The sequence below is a fragment of the Argentina silus genome (assembly GCF_951799395.1).
Source record: "Argentina silus genome assembly, chromosome: 16".
Lineage (NCBI taxonomy): Eukaryota > Metazoa > Chordata > Actinopteri > Argentiniformes > Argentinidae > Argentina > Argentina silus.
This window is the reverse complement of record NC_139670.1, coordinates 1,596,597-1,608,444: the sequence shown is the minus strand read 5'-3', so window position 1 is coordinate 1,608,444 and position 11,848 is coordinate 1,596,597. Positions and strand designations below refer to the sequence as shown.

Genomic DNA, 11,848 nt, shown 5'->3' with positions numbered 1-11,848 from the left:
CATGCTGTGGGGATGTTTTTCAGCGGCAGGGACTGGGAGACTTGTCAGGATCGAGGGAAAGATGAAAGCAAAGTACAGAGAGATCCTTGATTTAAAAACCTGCTCCAGCGCGCTCAGGACCTCAGACTGGGGCGAAGGTTCACCTTCCAACAGGACAACGACCCTAAGCACACAGCCAAGACAATGCAGGAGTGGCTTCGGGACAAGTCTGTGAATGTCCATGAGTGGCCCAGCCAGAGCCCGGACTTGAGCCCGATCGAACATCTCTGGAGAGACCTGAAAATAGCTGTGCACCGACGCTCCCCATCCAACCTGACAGAGCTTGAGAGGATCTGCAGAGAAGAATGGGAGGAACTCCCCAAATACAGGTGTGCCAAGCTTGTAGCGTCATACCCAAGAAGACTTGAGGCTGTAATCACTGCCAAAGGTGCTTCAACAAAGCACTGAGTAAAGGGTCTGAATACTTATATAAATGTGATATCAGTTTTTTATTTTTAATAAATTAGCAAACATTTCTAAACCTGTTTTGGCTTTGTCATTGGTATACACATATTGTGTGTAGATTGATGAGGGGGAAAAAAATATTTGATCCATTTTAGAATAAGGCTGTAACATAACAAAATGTGGGAAAAAGGGGTCTGAATACTTTCCGAATGCACTGTATATAAGCCTGCCTACTCAACCCTCTAAACAGTGTTTCTCTCTCTCTCTCTCTCTGTCTCTCTTTCTCTCTCTCTCTCTCTCTCAGGTGGGCAAAGAGTTTGGCTTTAACACCAACGGCTTCTCCATCTACCAGAATCGCAACAAGACGGGAGAGATCCAGTCCCAGAGCAAGACCCTCAGCCTGCTGAAGATCAAGTGAGTGTGGAAACACTGGCTTGGCTCTGTAGTTTCACCACACACACACGGATGATGACGTGTACTTGTTATTCATATATCCTCTCCCCACATTGCCTGTATGCATGTTCATTTCCTTATGCTGTACATTCTCTCTTCCCCTCTCTCTCTCTCTCTCTCTCTTTCTTTCTCTCTTTCTCTCTCTCCCTCCTTCCCTCTCTCCAGGCATGGAGACATGCTCTACCTGTATCCCTCGGGCTCCCCGGGGCCATCGGGCGAGGTCATGGACGTCGCCACGCCTCACTCCTCGTCAGCACTACCCTCCACGTCTTTCTCCTCCTCTTCCTCCTCCTCGTCCTCCTCATCGTCCATGTCACGCTCCCACTCGACGCCCCAGATCCCGGAGGACGAGATCGACCAGTACCTGGCCAAGCAGGATGGCAAGATCTACAGGAACAAAGACCCACAGCTGTAAGATGGAGCGTCTTTCATTCTGCCTCCCAATTCCTCCACACTTTTCCTAAAGCGTGCATTTGTCTTGTCCGCTCCCCCATATGGATTTAACTCACCAACTGCCAAAGGATTCCGGAACACTCCCCACCTAGAGTTCCAAGTGTTCTGTGGTGTTTACCTAGCAACAGCACTCTGATTGGTTGTTGTTGTTGTTGTTGTTGTTGTGAAGCGTATGTCGTTCAGACCAGTGAATTGATGGAGTTTGTCCCCTGTCCCAGGTGTCGACATGGTTCGATGGGCAAGTGTGTGCACTGCGTCCCTTTAGAGGTAAGAGTCTGTGCTGCTCTGTTTCTGTGGCCTTGGTTAATGTAACCATCGCTCTGATGGTGGTGTCTGCAGGGTCTGGTTCCGCGGTCGGCTGTTGACCGTGCGGTCGGCTGTTGACCGTGCGGTCGACTGTTGACTGTGCGGTCGGCTGTTGACTGTGCGGTCGGCTGTTGACTGTGCGGTCGGCTGTTGACCGTGCGGTCGACTGTTGACCGCGGTCGGCTGTTGACTGTGCGGTTAATTGTTTGTCATCTGTCTGCAGCCTTTTGACGAAGACTACCTGAACCATCTAGACCCCCCCGTCAAGCACATGTCATTCCACGCCTACATCCGCAAGCAGATGGGCGGCGCTGACAAGTGAGTGGCACCGGACGTGTGTGTGTGTGTGTGTGGTGTGTGGTGTGTGTGTGTGTGTGTGTGTGTGTGTGTGTGTGTGTGTGTGGTGTGTGTGTGTGCTGAGAGAGACAGCCGTAGGTGACGTTTATGTGCTCTCCCTGAACGTCTTTGTCCTTGCTCAGAGGGAAGTTTGTGGCCCTGGAGAACATCAGCTGTAAGATCAAGTCGGGCTGCGAGGGCCACCCTCCCTGGCCAGAGGGCATCTGCACCAAATGCCAGCCCAGCGCCATCACCCTCAACAGACAAGTACCTTTACCCTTTACACCCAGAACCTTTAACCTTTACACCTAGAACCTTTAACCTTTACACCCAGAACCTTTAACCTTTACACCTAGAACCTTTACACCCAGAACCTTTAACCTTTACACCCAGAAATCTCTGCTCATGCTCTACCTCTACTCCTACCTCTCTCTCTCCTTCTATCTCTCCCTCTATCTCTACTTCATCTCCATGAGGAAATGTCTCTTGTATCACCTATCAGGCTAACCATATCACATTCATAGTGTAGATGCTGATTCTCCACCGCCCCCCCCACCCCCCCACCCCCCACCCCCTCCCTTTTGCTGCCACAGAAATACAGACACGTGGACAACATCATGTTTGAGAACCACACCATCGCCGACCGCTTCCTGGACTTCTGGAGGAAGACGGGCAGCCAGAGGATGGGCTACCTGTATGGCAGGTACACCGAGCACAAGGACATCCCCCTGGGCATCCGCGCAGAGGTGGCCGCCATCTACGAGCCCCCGCAGGTGAGGCTTCCCCTGGGGAGACACGTCAAGATGCCTCGCTGTGAGGGTGCAGTAAGGTCGCTTAGCCACCGGAGGCCAGTATGCACTTTTTCAAGGTGGTTGAGTGGGTTACTGATGGCACATTTTTAAATAACAGACCGGTGAATGAATACCAATTGTATTCTTATCTTGCGCTTATGAAGGCATATTTTCTTGTTCACTCTGTTCTGTTCTTGAAGTATGTTTTTAACTGCTCTGACCTCCTGACCTCTGACCTCCTCCAGATCGCCACCCAGAACAGCCTGGAGCTGGTGGAGGACCCCAAAGCTGCCGCTGTGGAGGAGATCGCAGCCAAGCTGGGCCTACGCAAGGTGGGACCGCATCGCCTCCTTCCACTCCTGGCTGGCTTCCTGGACACAGATTAACACTAATCCTAATTTCCTAGACTAAATAAAGCATCTTCAATGGAGATTTCCCATTGTCTTAATCGAGTCTGGGACAGTGCCCCTATCTGTACATGAGTTATAATATATATAATAATATAATAATATATGCCATTTAGCTAATGCTTTTATCCAAAGGGACTTTGCGGTGAGTGCAGACATTTCAGTATATATGGTCCCAGCGGGAGTCAAACCCACAACCTAAGCGTTGTTAGCGCCATGCTCTACCCACTGAGCCACAGAGGACCAGGAGTTATCTTTCCTCGATGTGAATGTAAACCTGCCCTGTGACCTCTTCACTCTCAAAGGACTCATTAAAACTACGTCTGTACCCTGCCAGAGTGTGTCCAGCCTCCACCCGACTGTGTCTCCTCTGAAGGAGACATCACAGCTTACTCTGGGTATTGAACTGGCAGGACCCTTGTCCGCCTTGTCCATCTCAGTTCTGGACGCTATAGGAACATCTGGGCTCCAGCCCAGGAGTCTGCGTTAGACAGCTGCTCCTCTGGCTGGCTGGCTTTGTGAGTGACTGACTGAGTGAGTGAGTGAGTGAGTGACTGACTGTTCCCTCTGTGTGCTCTGTAGGTGGGGTGGATCTTCACTGACCTGCTGTCTGAGGACACCAGGATAGGCACTGTCCGCTACACCAGGAATAAGGTGAACGCACGCACGCACACACACAGTAAACTAAACACCAGGAACAAGGCACACACACAGTAAACTAAACACCAGGAACAAGGCACACACACAGTAAACTAAACACCAGGAACGAGGCACACACACAAATGGGACCACACTGAGACTATAGAGAGGCCGGAGTCACACTTTGAGACGCCCGCTTCTTGATCACAGTTTGGTGGAGTAACCAATCATCACACAGCTTCATACGCTGAACCACTGACTCACTCTGTGTTTCCTAACGTTCTCCACTTCCTGTTTAGGACTCGTACTTCCTGAGTGCGGAGGAGTGCATCACGGCTGGCCACTTCCAGAACCAGGAGTCCAACCCCTGCAGACTCTCCCCCGACGGCCATTTTGGGTCCAAGTTCTTCTCAGTGGTGGCCACGGGTAAGGTTCTGACCGTCTGGGGCTCACTGGAGAAGGATTTCCCTTGTTTTGCATTACTGCACGTGGGTGTGTGTGTGTGTGTGTGTGCGTGTGTGTGCGTGCGTGTGTGTACGGCCCTCAGGGTCCTGATAACCCGACACGGCACCTTGTATTGTCATATGTAAAGTGTTTCTCTATTTCAGTCTCCTCATCTCTCTCCCTCTCCCCCCCCCCCCCCCCTCTGTCTCTCTCTCTCTCTCTCTCTCTATGCGTCTCGTCCTTCCAGGTGGTCCAGACAACCAGGTTCACTTTGAGGGTTACCAGGTGTCTAACCAGTGCATGGCCCTGGTACGGGATGAGTGCCTGCTGCCCTGCAGAGATGCCCCGGAGCTGGGCTACGCTAAGGAGTCCAGCACGGAGCAGTACGTACCGGACGTCTTCTACAAGGTACCGTACACACCGGGGGGGGGTCTTCTATAAGGAACCGTGGGGGGGGGGGGGGCGGCGCCTCCGCTGCACTCCTACACTCCAATACCCTGACTCACTACGTGGAACAGCTCCTTAGTGTCTGTAACAGTCCTGTCTGCCCCGTCGTGTGTAACTGAAGCCCCACACACACTCACACATACACACACCAAAATCACACACACACCAAACTCACACCCACACACACCAAACTCACACCCACACACACCAAACTCACAGGACACTCCCTTTATCCTCTCACGAGCATTCAATGTATTTGTCCAAATGTATTTCTGTGTTCTGAATGTGCTGTCTGGAACGAGTAGAGAATTGCATTTTTAATCTAGTGGATTAATCAGTTGGATGTCAGAGTTTCAGCAGCTATGCAAATAGTATCAGTACATGGAGCCTGTCCAGACCTGCCCAACGGTCTGTCCCTGTGGACCTGGAGCTTGTGCTGAGGAGTCTGATGTGTTTACCTCACAAGAGACTGACGCGGTGTAGCAGTGTGTGTTTGCTTCAGGGGGGGATATCTGTCCGGGAAGGAGAGGATGACAGAATGAATGCAGCCTTCCTTCACTCCCCTACGCCCAGGGCATCAACAACCTCCTCCATCACAGCTGACAAGCCTCGTATTACTGCACTGCAGAGGGAAAGGGAGAGGGGGGGGGGAAGGAAGGAGAGAGAGAGAAATTAAAAAAGAGGGAGAGAGAGATTGAGGACTGCTGCAGTCAGTTCTGCCTATTGAACATGATGACTCACATGTTCTCTCAACCACATTGATTTTGTTCCCTTCCTCTCAACAGGACAAAGATAAATTTGGCAATGACATCACATATCTAGCCCGACCCCTGCCTGTGGAGTACCTCATCATCGATGTGAGTATGATCTGAAGTGTGTGTGTGTGTGTGTGTGTGTGTGTGTGTGTGTGCGTGTGTGTGTGTGTGTGTTGCATGTTAAAAGGAGGAGAAGTCTGTTATTGTCTGATGAAATAGATGGATGTTCTGGGCCTCGGGGGCAGACAGAGGAATTGAGCCTCTCTCTCTCAATCAAAATCATTGTCAACCTCAGCACACTTTCCAACACAACAAGTGTTTACACGCTTGTTTTTGAGAGCATTCTTTCACTGCTGAAGTTATTATGAGAGGAAAGATGGCCAGACTGGAGCTTTGCCTGATTAGGTCATGGGTTTGGAGTTCCCTTTCCACAATTAACATTCCCCCTGGGATGGGAACCGACTGCCAAAGCACCATGACTCTACCAACTACACCTAGAAGTGCTGTCCAATGGGCCAGCCATCACGATGGTGATGGTGATGAAGAATCAACATGAACAAAGAGAAGGAGGTGGGGAACAGGCCTGCTGGCAGACCTCTCGGAACACTTGTTCCATCAGAAGTAGTTCCCTCTGTGTTCCGTTGACATCAGTTTCCTTGGCTCCGTCCCCTGTGATGTCACAGTGAGCCAAGCTCCAAGAGGTTCCAGCTCCCTCTTCGTTTGTTATCCCCATCGGAGGACCTAAGGACTTAGTTTTATTCATTTTAACAGTTATTACAAATATATTGTATCTACTAGGTAGTTTATAGATATAAAAACAAGCAAAATGAGGTTCTAGCTCCTTCCTAACTCTTGACTCTTCTCCTTTCTTCTCTTTCTTCTCCTCCTTCTTCATCCCCCTCTAGATCACCACCACGTTCCCCAAGGACCCCCAGTACACCTTCTCCTCCACACAACGATTCCCCATCGAGAACCGGGACATCCTGGGAGAGACGCAGGTACCCTGTCACACACACACACACACACATGTATTCCTATCTGAACGTTGTGTACCATTGCCCCCCCCCCCCCCCCCCGAACAGGCCGCCCTGGTTCTGTAATTCATCAAATGTTTCTGATTTATGTGGCTGTTTCCTTCCGACGCCAGAGAATGAGCTAGCTGTTTTTGTTCTCGGAGCTCCAGGCTTCACTCATCGTGCCGTCTCTCTCTCTGACACTGGGCTCAGCAGCCACATCCCCGCAGGGCTTCATCCTGACTGATCAGTCACAGGTGGCTGGCTGAGCGGATGGATGGGTCCCTGGGGGGGGGGGTAATAGGAAGGAAGTTATCAGCCTGTCTTGATCATATTTTCTGTGTGTGTGTCCGTCCATCTGTGTGTGTTTCCGTCCATCCGTGTGTGTCCGTGTGTGTGTGTGTGTGTGTGTGTGTGTGTTGTCCGTGTGTGTAGGATTTCCACAGTTTAGCCACGTACCTCTCCCAGTGCACCTCCGCGGTGTTCCTGGACATGGTGTCTGACTTCCACCTGCTGCTGTTCCTGGTCACCAACGAGGTCATGCCCCTGAGAGTAAGTTCCCTGAAGACACACACACACACACACACACACACACTCTGTATCCCTCTCACGCTCACATGCACACACTCTCTGTATCCCTCACTCATGCACGTGCACACACACACACACACACACTTGAAACTACATACACATGTTAGCACATTGTTTTGTGTTGTCACGCTGCAAAAAGATGGTTGCCAGATGTTTCCACCAGTCTGGGAGCGGTTAGAGTCACGGCCAGGTGTCTGTGCTCCTCACGCTCCCCCTGTCCTCATTACCATCTCTCTCGCTCTCGTCCCTCCGCCAGCTCCACAGACCTCCATCCTTACCTCAGAAAAACACACCCAAATGTTTCCCTGTTTTTGATTTCTGTTATCTTGGCAACGACCAGAAAGCCAAACCCTTTCACGTTACGTTATTTGCCCTGATGGGTTGTGTAATGAACACAAACAACATGGGGGAGGGGGGGCGGGGGGGGGTTAGAGGCCCCCTGCCTGTCGCCCCTCTGACCATAAGCCCCCCCCCCCCTATGATGTCACCACATAGGGATGTGAGCCCCACAGGGAGCTGGCTGGTGGAGGCTTAATGTGGCCCACATCACACCTCCTCCCCAGGCTGGGGCGAACAGCGCATGTAAGCCTGGAATAACAACCACTCAAACCTGGCCTTAGTGGGAGTGGATTTAGTTGTAGTAATGAGTCACATATTTGTTATTATTTGATTTCAGCGAATCACACAGTTGCGAGGCGTAGCTCCGAATCAGAAACGTGTGGTGTGCAGGCACTGGGGGGGGGGGGGGGGGGGGGGGAGAAGAGAGTGATGATTGAGGTGAAGTAAAGCCAACAATGGCGATGCGCTGTCCGTTTTTTCAACGGTCCTTCTATTGACTGAATGAAGGCCAAGTTTGACGCGTTGGTCAAACAGACGTTTCGGTCTGCGTTTGGGCGGCAGTGTGTTCGCTCACCGCTCTCCTCTGTCCGCCCCTCAGGACAGCATCGGGCTCCTGCTGGACGCGGTGAAGACCTCCAACGAGGAGCTGGCTCAGACCTGGAAGAAGTCTGAGCAGTGGGCCACCATCGAGCAGCTGTGCAGTAAGTCACCTCCGTGTCCTTCAGGCCTGTTTTCTGCCTTCTGGGACTTTGCTTAGGCGAGACTTTATTTGATTAGATGGTGTTAAATTAAAACACACATTTGTTTATGATAAATATACGATTTGAAGTTCTCTGGTGTTTTTATATGCGGTATTGATGTAGCAAGGGATTCCTTGGTTAGTGTCATCACTCTCTCCCCCCCCCCCCCCTCTCTCCCCTCTTCCCTCCCCCCCCCCCCCAGGCACGGTGGGCGGCCAGCCGTCAGGCCCCCAGGAGTACGGGGCGATGGGTGGACCCTCGGTGGCGGCCTCCTCCTCAGCCATGTGGTCCTGCCTCCACTGCACCTTCATGAACCAGCCCGGCACGGAGCTCTGTGAGATGTGCAGCCTGCCTCGGGGTTAAAGCCCTCCGGCCCCCCCGGCCCCTACACACACCTCTCTGCCCCGCTGCCTATCTTCTTAACCCCCCCCCCCATTCAGTCCAGTCCTGCCCGGCCGTACCTGTTGCGTGCGCCCAGTGACATCATTGCACCAGGATGAGCTGCGAGATCGGGTGTCTGTATCCTCCTCTTTGCCACCTCCCAACGCGCCCCCCCCCCACCCCCGTCCCTCCCATCTCACAGACTGCTTCGGGGAGGAGTATCAAAGCGACCATGCACTTGTTTACATCAAAACCCAACGATGTAAAACTGATGACTGTGTGCTCACCCCCCTCTCTCTCTCTCTCTCTCTCTCTCTCTCTCTCTGTCCGAGCCGGCCAAGGACACGTTTAGATAAAGCACTTTGGCGAGGCTCCTTCTACTCTCTCCTGGCCCCTGAGTTTAACCCCTTCAGTTCCCTAATAAACGTCGCTGTGAATCAGGACAACAGCAAAGAAAGACTCTAGAATTTGGACGTTCCTTCTCACACCAATGCCCCCCCCCCCCCCTCTCTCTCTCTCTCTCTCTCTCTCTCTCTCTCTCTCACGACTTTTTCTGGAAATCTGTTGATGTGTAAATATAGACATTTTTGAGGAATGATGCTGTTATTTAATTTGCAGGTGAAGCTTCTTTTTTTTCTCTCTGATTGTCGCATTTGGGACTTTTTTTTTTTTTTAATTGAATCTCAATTTGGTCCTGTTTTGCTCAGTCAGATGCCATTTTTTTTGTAGAGTTCGACCTTTACAGTTAAATTCCACAGACGTTATGATTTGAAGAGAACTTTGGTAAGAGTGTGTCATTAGGAACGAGTGGGTTTTTCGATCCAGACCGATCACATGTTCCTCCCAGATCTGACCCTCCTAGATGAACGTACTTCATGCCCAGGTGCTCCCCTAACTCCTCTAACTCTATATTTAGGCTTTTCTCTGCAGGAGTGATGAGTTCTCAGCTACCCAGGCTCCCTCTAGGGCTATTTATTACCTGTTGGATTGATGCCCTGCCTCAAGGTGTGGTTTGGATGAGCCTGTTATTAATGAAACCATGGCCTTGGTCCTGGTGGACCAGAATTTGAATTCCAACTGACATACTTTGGTATTCCGTTAGCTTTGCTAATGTTGTTCTCCAGTCGAGGTTCAGATGCTGTCCACCCACCAAACCATGTTGAAATGGCACTGTTAACTTTGCAATGCTTACTGGGCTTGATTAGCGATGTCTGCCTATCTCTCTCTCTCTCTCTCTCTCTCTCTCTCCCTCTCTCTCTCTCTCTCTCTATCCGTCCCTCTTTACTGGCTTTCATTCTCCCCTCCATCCCTGCATCTAGTCAGGTGGGCCAGAGCACAGGGAACGGGTTTCCTCAGACGGGCCTCTATGGATTACTGCCATGTTGCCTTCAAAGACTTTAGCTCCCGGAATGCCAGAGGTCACAGGTCAATATTGGGGGAGATAAAGATACCTTGATGGTGTGTGCGTTTCATAAGTCCAATGTGCTGTGCACCTGGGAGAGGGGGAGCGAGGGACGCAGAGGGGGGAAGAGAGGGGGCAGGTTTAAAGACCTCTGGATGCGTTTTCTGGTTATAGACCACCAATATTTCCCACTACACGAAAGCTGTAAGCTGAGCCCATTCCAATGGGAGTACTCTGGTGACAAACACAGACACCACTGCACACATCTGCCACAAAGGTTTCCTCACGTCCCGTTTCTTTCTGTACTAACGTCTCCAAAACAGGTAATTCAAGGACAGTATGGTATGACTGAGTTGGCTCATAGACAAGCACTTATTCTGGGGTACCTCTTTGTCAGCACTGGGGGGTTGTGGGGCCCTTCACATGGACGGCTGACTGAACTGATATGGCATATGCTTGAAATAAAAGTCCTCAAACCTCGACACCGGTAGTTATGATGGCATTTTGAATTAACTCACCAACTGCCAAAGAATTCCGGAACACTTGCCACCCAGAGTGCCAAGTGTTCTATGTGGTGTTTACCTAGCAACAACACTCTGATTGGCTACAAAATGAAGCATCATAATGTATGCGTTTTGGGTGAATAAAGTCACCCTTGGCACTCTAGAATGTTGACAATTCGGGCGACTTTATTCACCCTCGGCACTAAATGAGTTAAGCTGGTTTGATTTGACAGTTACACCCTGTCAGACGTTGTCCAACAGATACCTCAACTGTTTCCCAGCCTTCGTCAAGTATATCCTGAAGAGGTGGTTTGCTCGCAGATGTAGCAAAACGCCCAAGCGAATGGGCCAGACACTTGAAGTTTCCCTCCATTTTGGGGGCTGCTATTGGGGGAAGAAACTCTTTTTTTCAGTTGAGAGGACGGGGCGGTCACATTGGTTGCAAATTATGCTATTTATGAGACGTGTGCTTTTTTTTGTAAGAGTTTGAGAGTAATAATTCCATTGAAGAAGTGAGTATATATTTTTAGTTGTAGATTAATTTGAGAATGGTTGAAAAGGTTGTTTTGCCCGTTTCTATCCCCCCTGCCCCCCCCCCCCCCCCACCCCCGTGTGAGTTCTTGAGATGGGGTCATGACACAGGGGTGGCAGAGCGTTATGTCCTACTTCCCACTCTGAGCTCAAGTTCTATGCTGTAGACCTGGATTTGAATTTTCAATTACAGAAATATCAGTAAATCAATAAAAAATAAATTCCTATCAATGGTGTCTGTTTTGTTGACCTGCCATGAAAACAAAATACAGATGTTGTCTAACTACATGTCTTGTTTGTTTTTCTGAATTGCACGTGTAAGATGGTTTTGCTCTCAGCAGTCTGTGTTTTATATCCTATGATCGATTTGAACGTCTGCAAAATGCATTTGTCCTCTAAATGCTCAACAGTAGCAGCACACCATCACCACAAACACCCCTTTTTTACTTTAGGTGGTGCTCTGCTTCTTCTAAACGTCTCTTGTTTCTGTGTTCCTGACTGGAACACCGAGGACAGGAGCTGTGTTCCTTTGGAGGTTTTCACTCTGAAGCGAGTCGAGGCCTGGACGTATGTGATGGTTGTCTTGTCACTGTTTTCAACTGACTTCTGTTCTCCATGGAATGTCGTGTCTTTGAGTACTGAGGAAAGCGCTATACAAAATAAAAGTATTATTATTATTATTCCTTTTTAAAAGGGTAATTAAGCAGCTATTTCGACCTTGCATTTGCTTTTTAAGAACATCTTTGGTCTTCACCGTCACTGTTATTCGAAGACCCATAATGTTCATTGGGTCCAGTGTCCTTGGTTCACAGTGCTTTCAAAAGCTACATCTGAGCAGGATATTATTCTGCCCACACCGATAACAAGGATGTA

The 11,848-nt window shown here is 50.1% G+C and overlaps 1 protein-coding gene across 1 annotated transcript in view; it reads left to right on the top strand.

The window, feature by feature from the left end:
* Positions 1-11,196, top strand: part of nploc4 (NPL4 homolog, ubiquitin recognition factor) — a 15,126-nt gene extending 3,930 nt beyond the window's left edge. Inside the window, exons 3-17 of the mRNA XM_083687789.1 lie at positions 749-858; positions 1,063-1,308; positions 1,569-1,617; positions 1,880-1,974; positions 2,136-2,259; positions 2,586-2,765; positions 3,029-3,115; positions 3,773-3,844; positions 4,129-4,255; positions 4,521-4,681; positions 5,506-5,577; positions 6,381-6,473; positions 6,924-7,040; positions 8,017-8,119; positions 8,361-11,196. Coding sequence (XP_083543915.1) covers positions 749-858; positions 1,063-1,308; positions 1,569-1,617; positions 1,880-1,974; positions 2,136-2,259; positions 2,586-2,765; positions 3,029-3,115; positions 3,773-3,844; positions 4,129-4,255; positions 4,521-4,681; positions 5,506-5,577; positions 6,381-6,473; positions 6,924-7,040; positions 8,017-8,119; positions 8,361-8,521 — 1,797 coding nt within the window. The 3' untranslated portion in view covers positions 8,522-11,196. The remainder of the gene's footprint in view (positions 1-748; positions 859-1,062; positions 1,309-1,568; positions 1,618-1,879; positions 1,975-2,135; positions 2,260-2,585; positions 2,766-3,028; positions 3,116-3,772; positions 3,845-4,128; positions 4,256-4,520; positions 4,682-5,505; positions 5,578-6,380; positions 6,474-6,923; positions 7,041-8,016; positions 8,120-8,360) is intronic.
* The last annotated feature ends 652 nt before the right edge of the window (positions 11,197-11,848 follow it).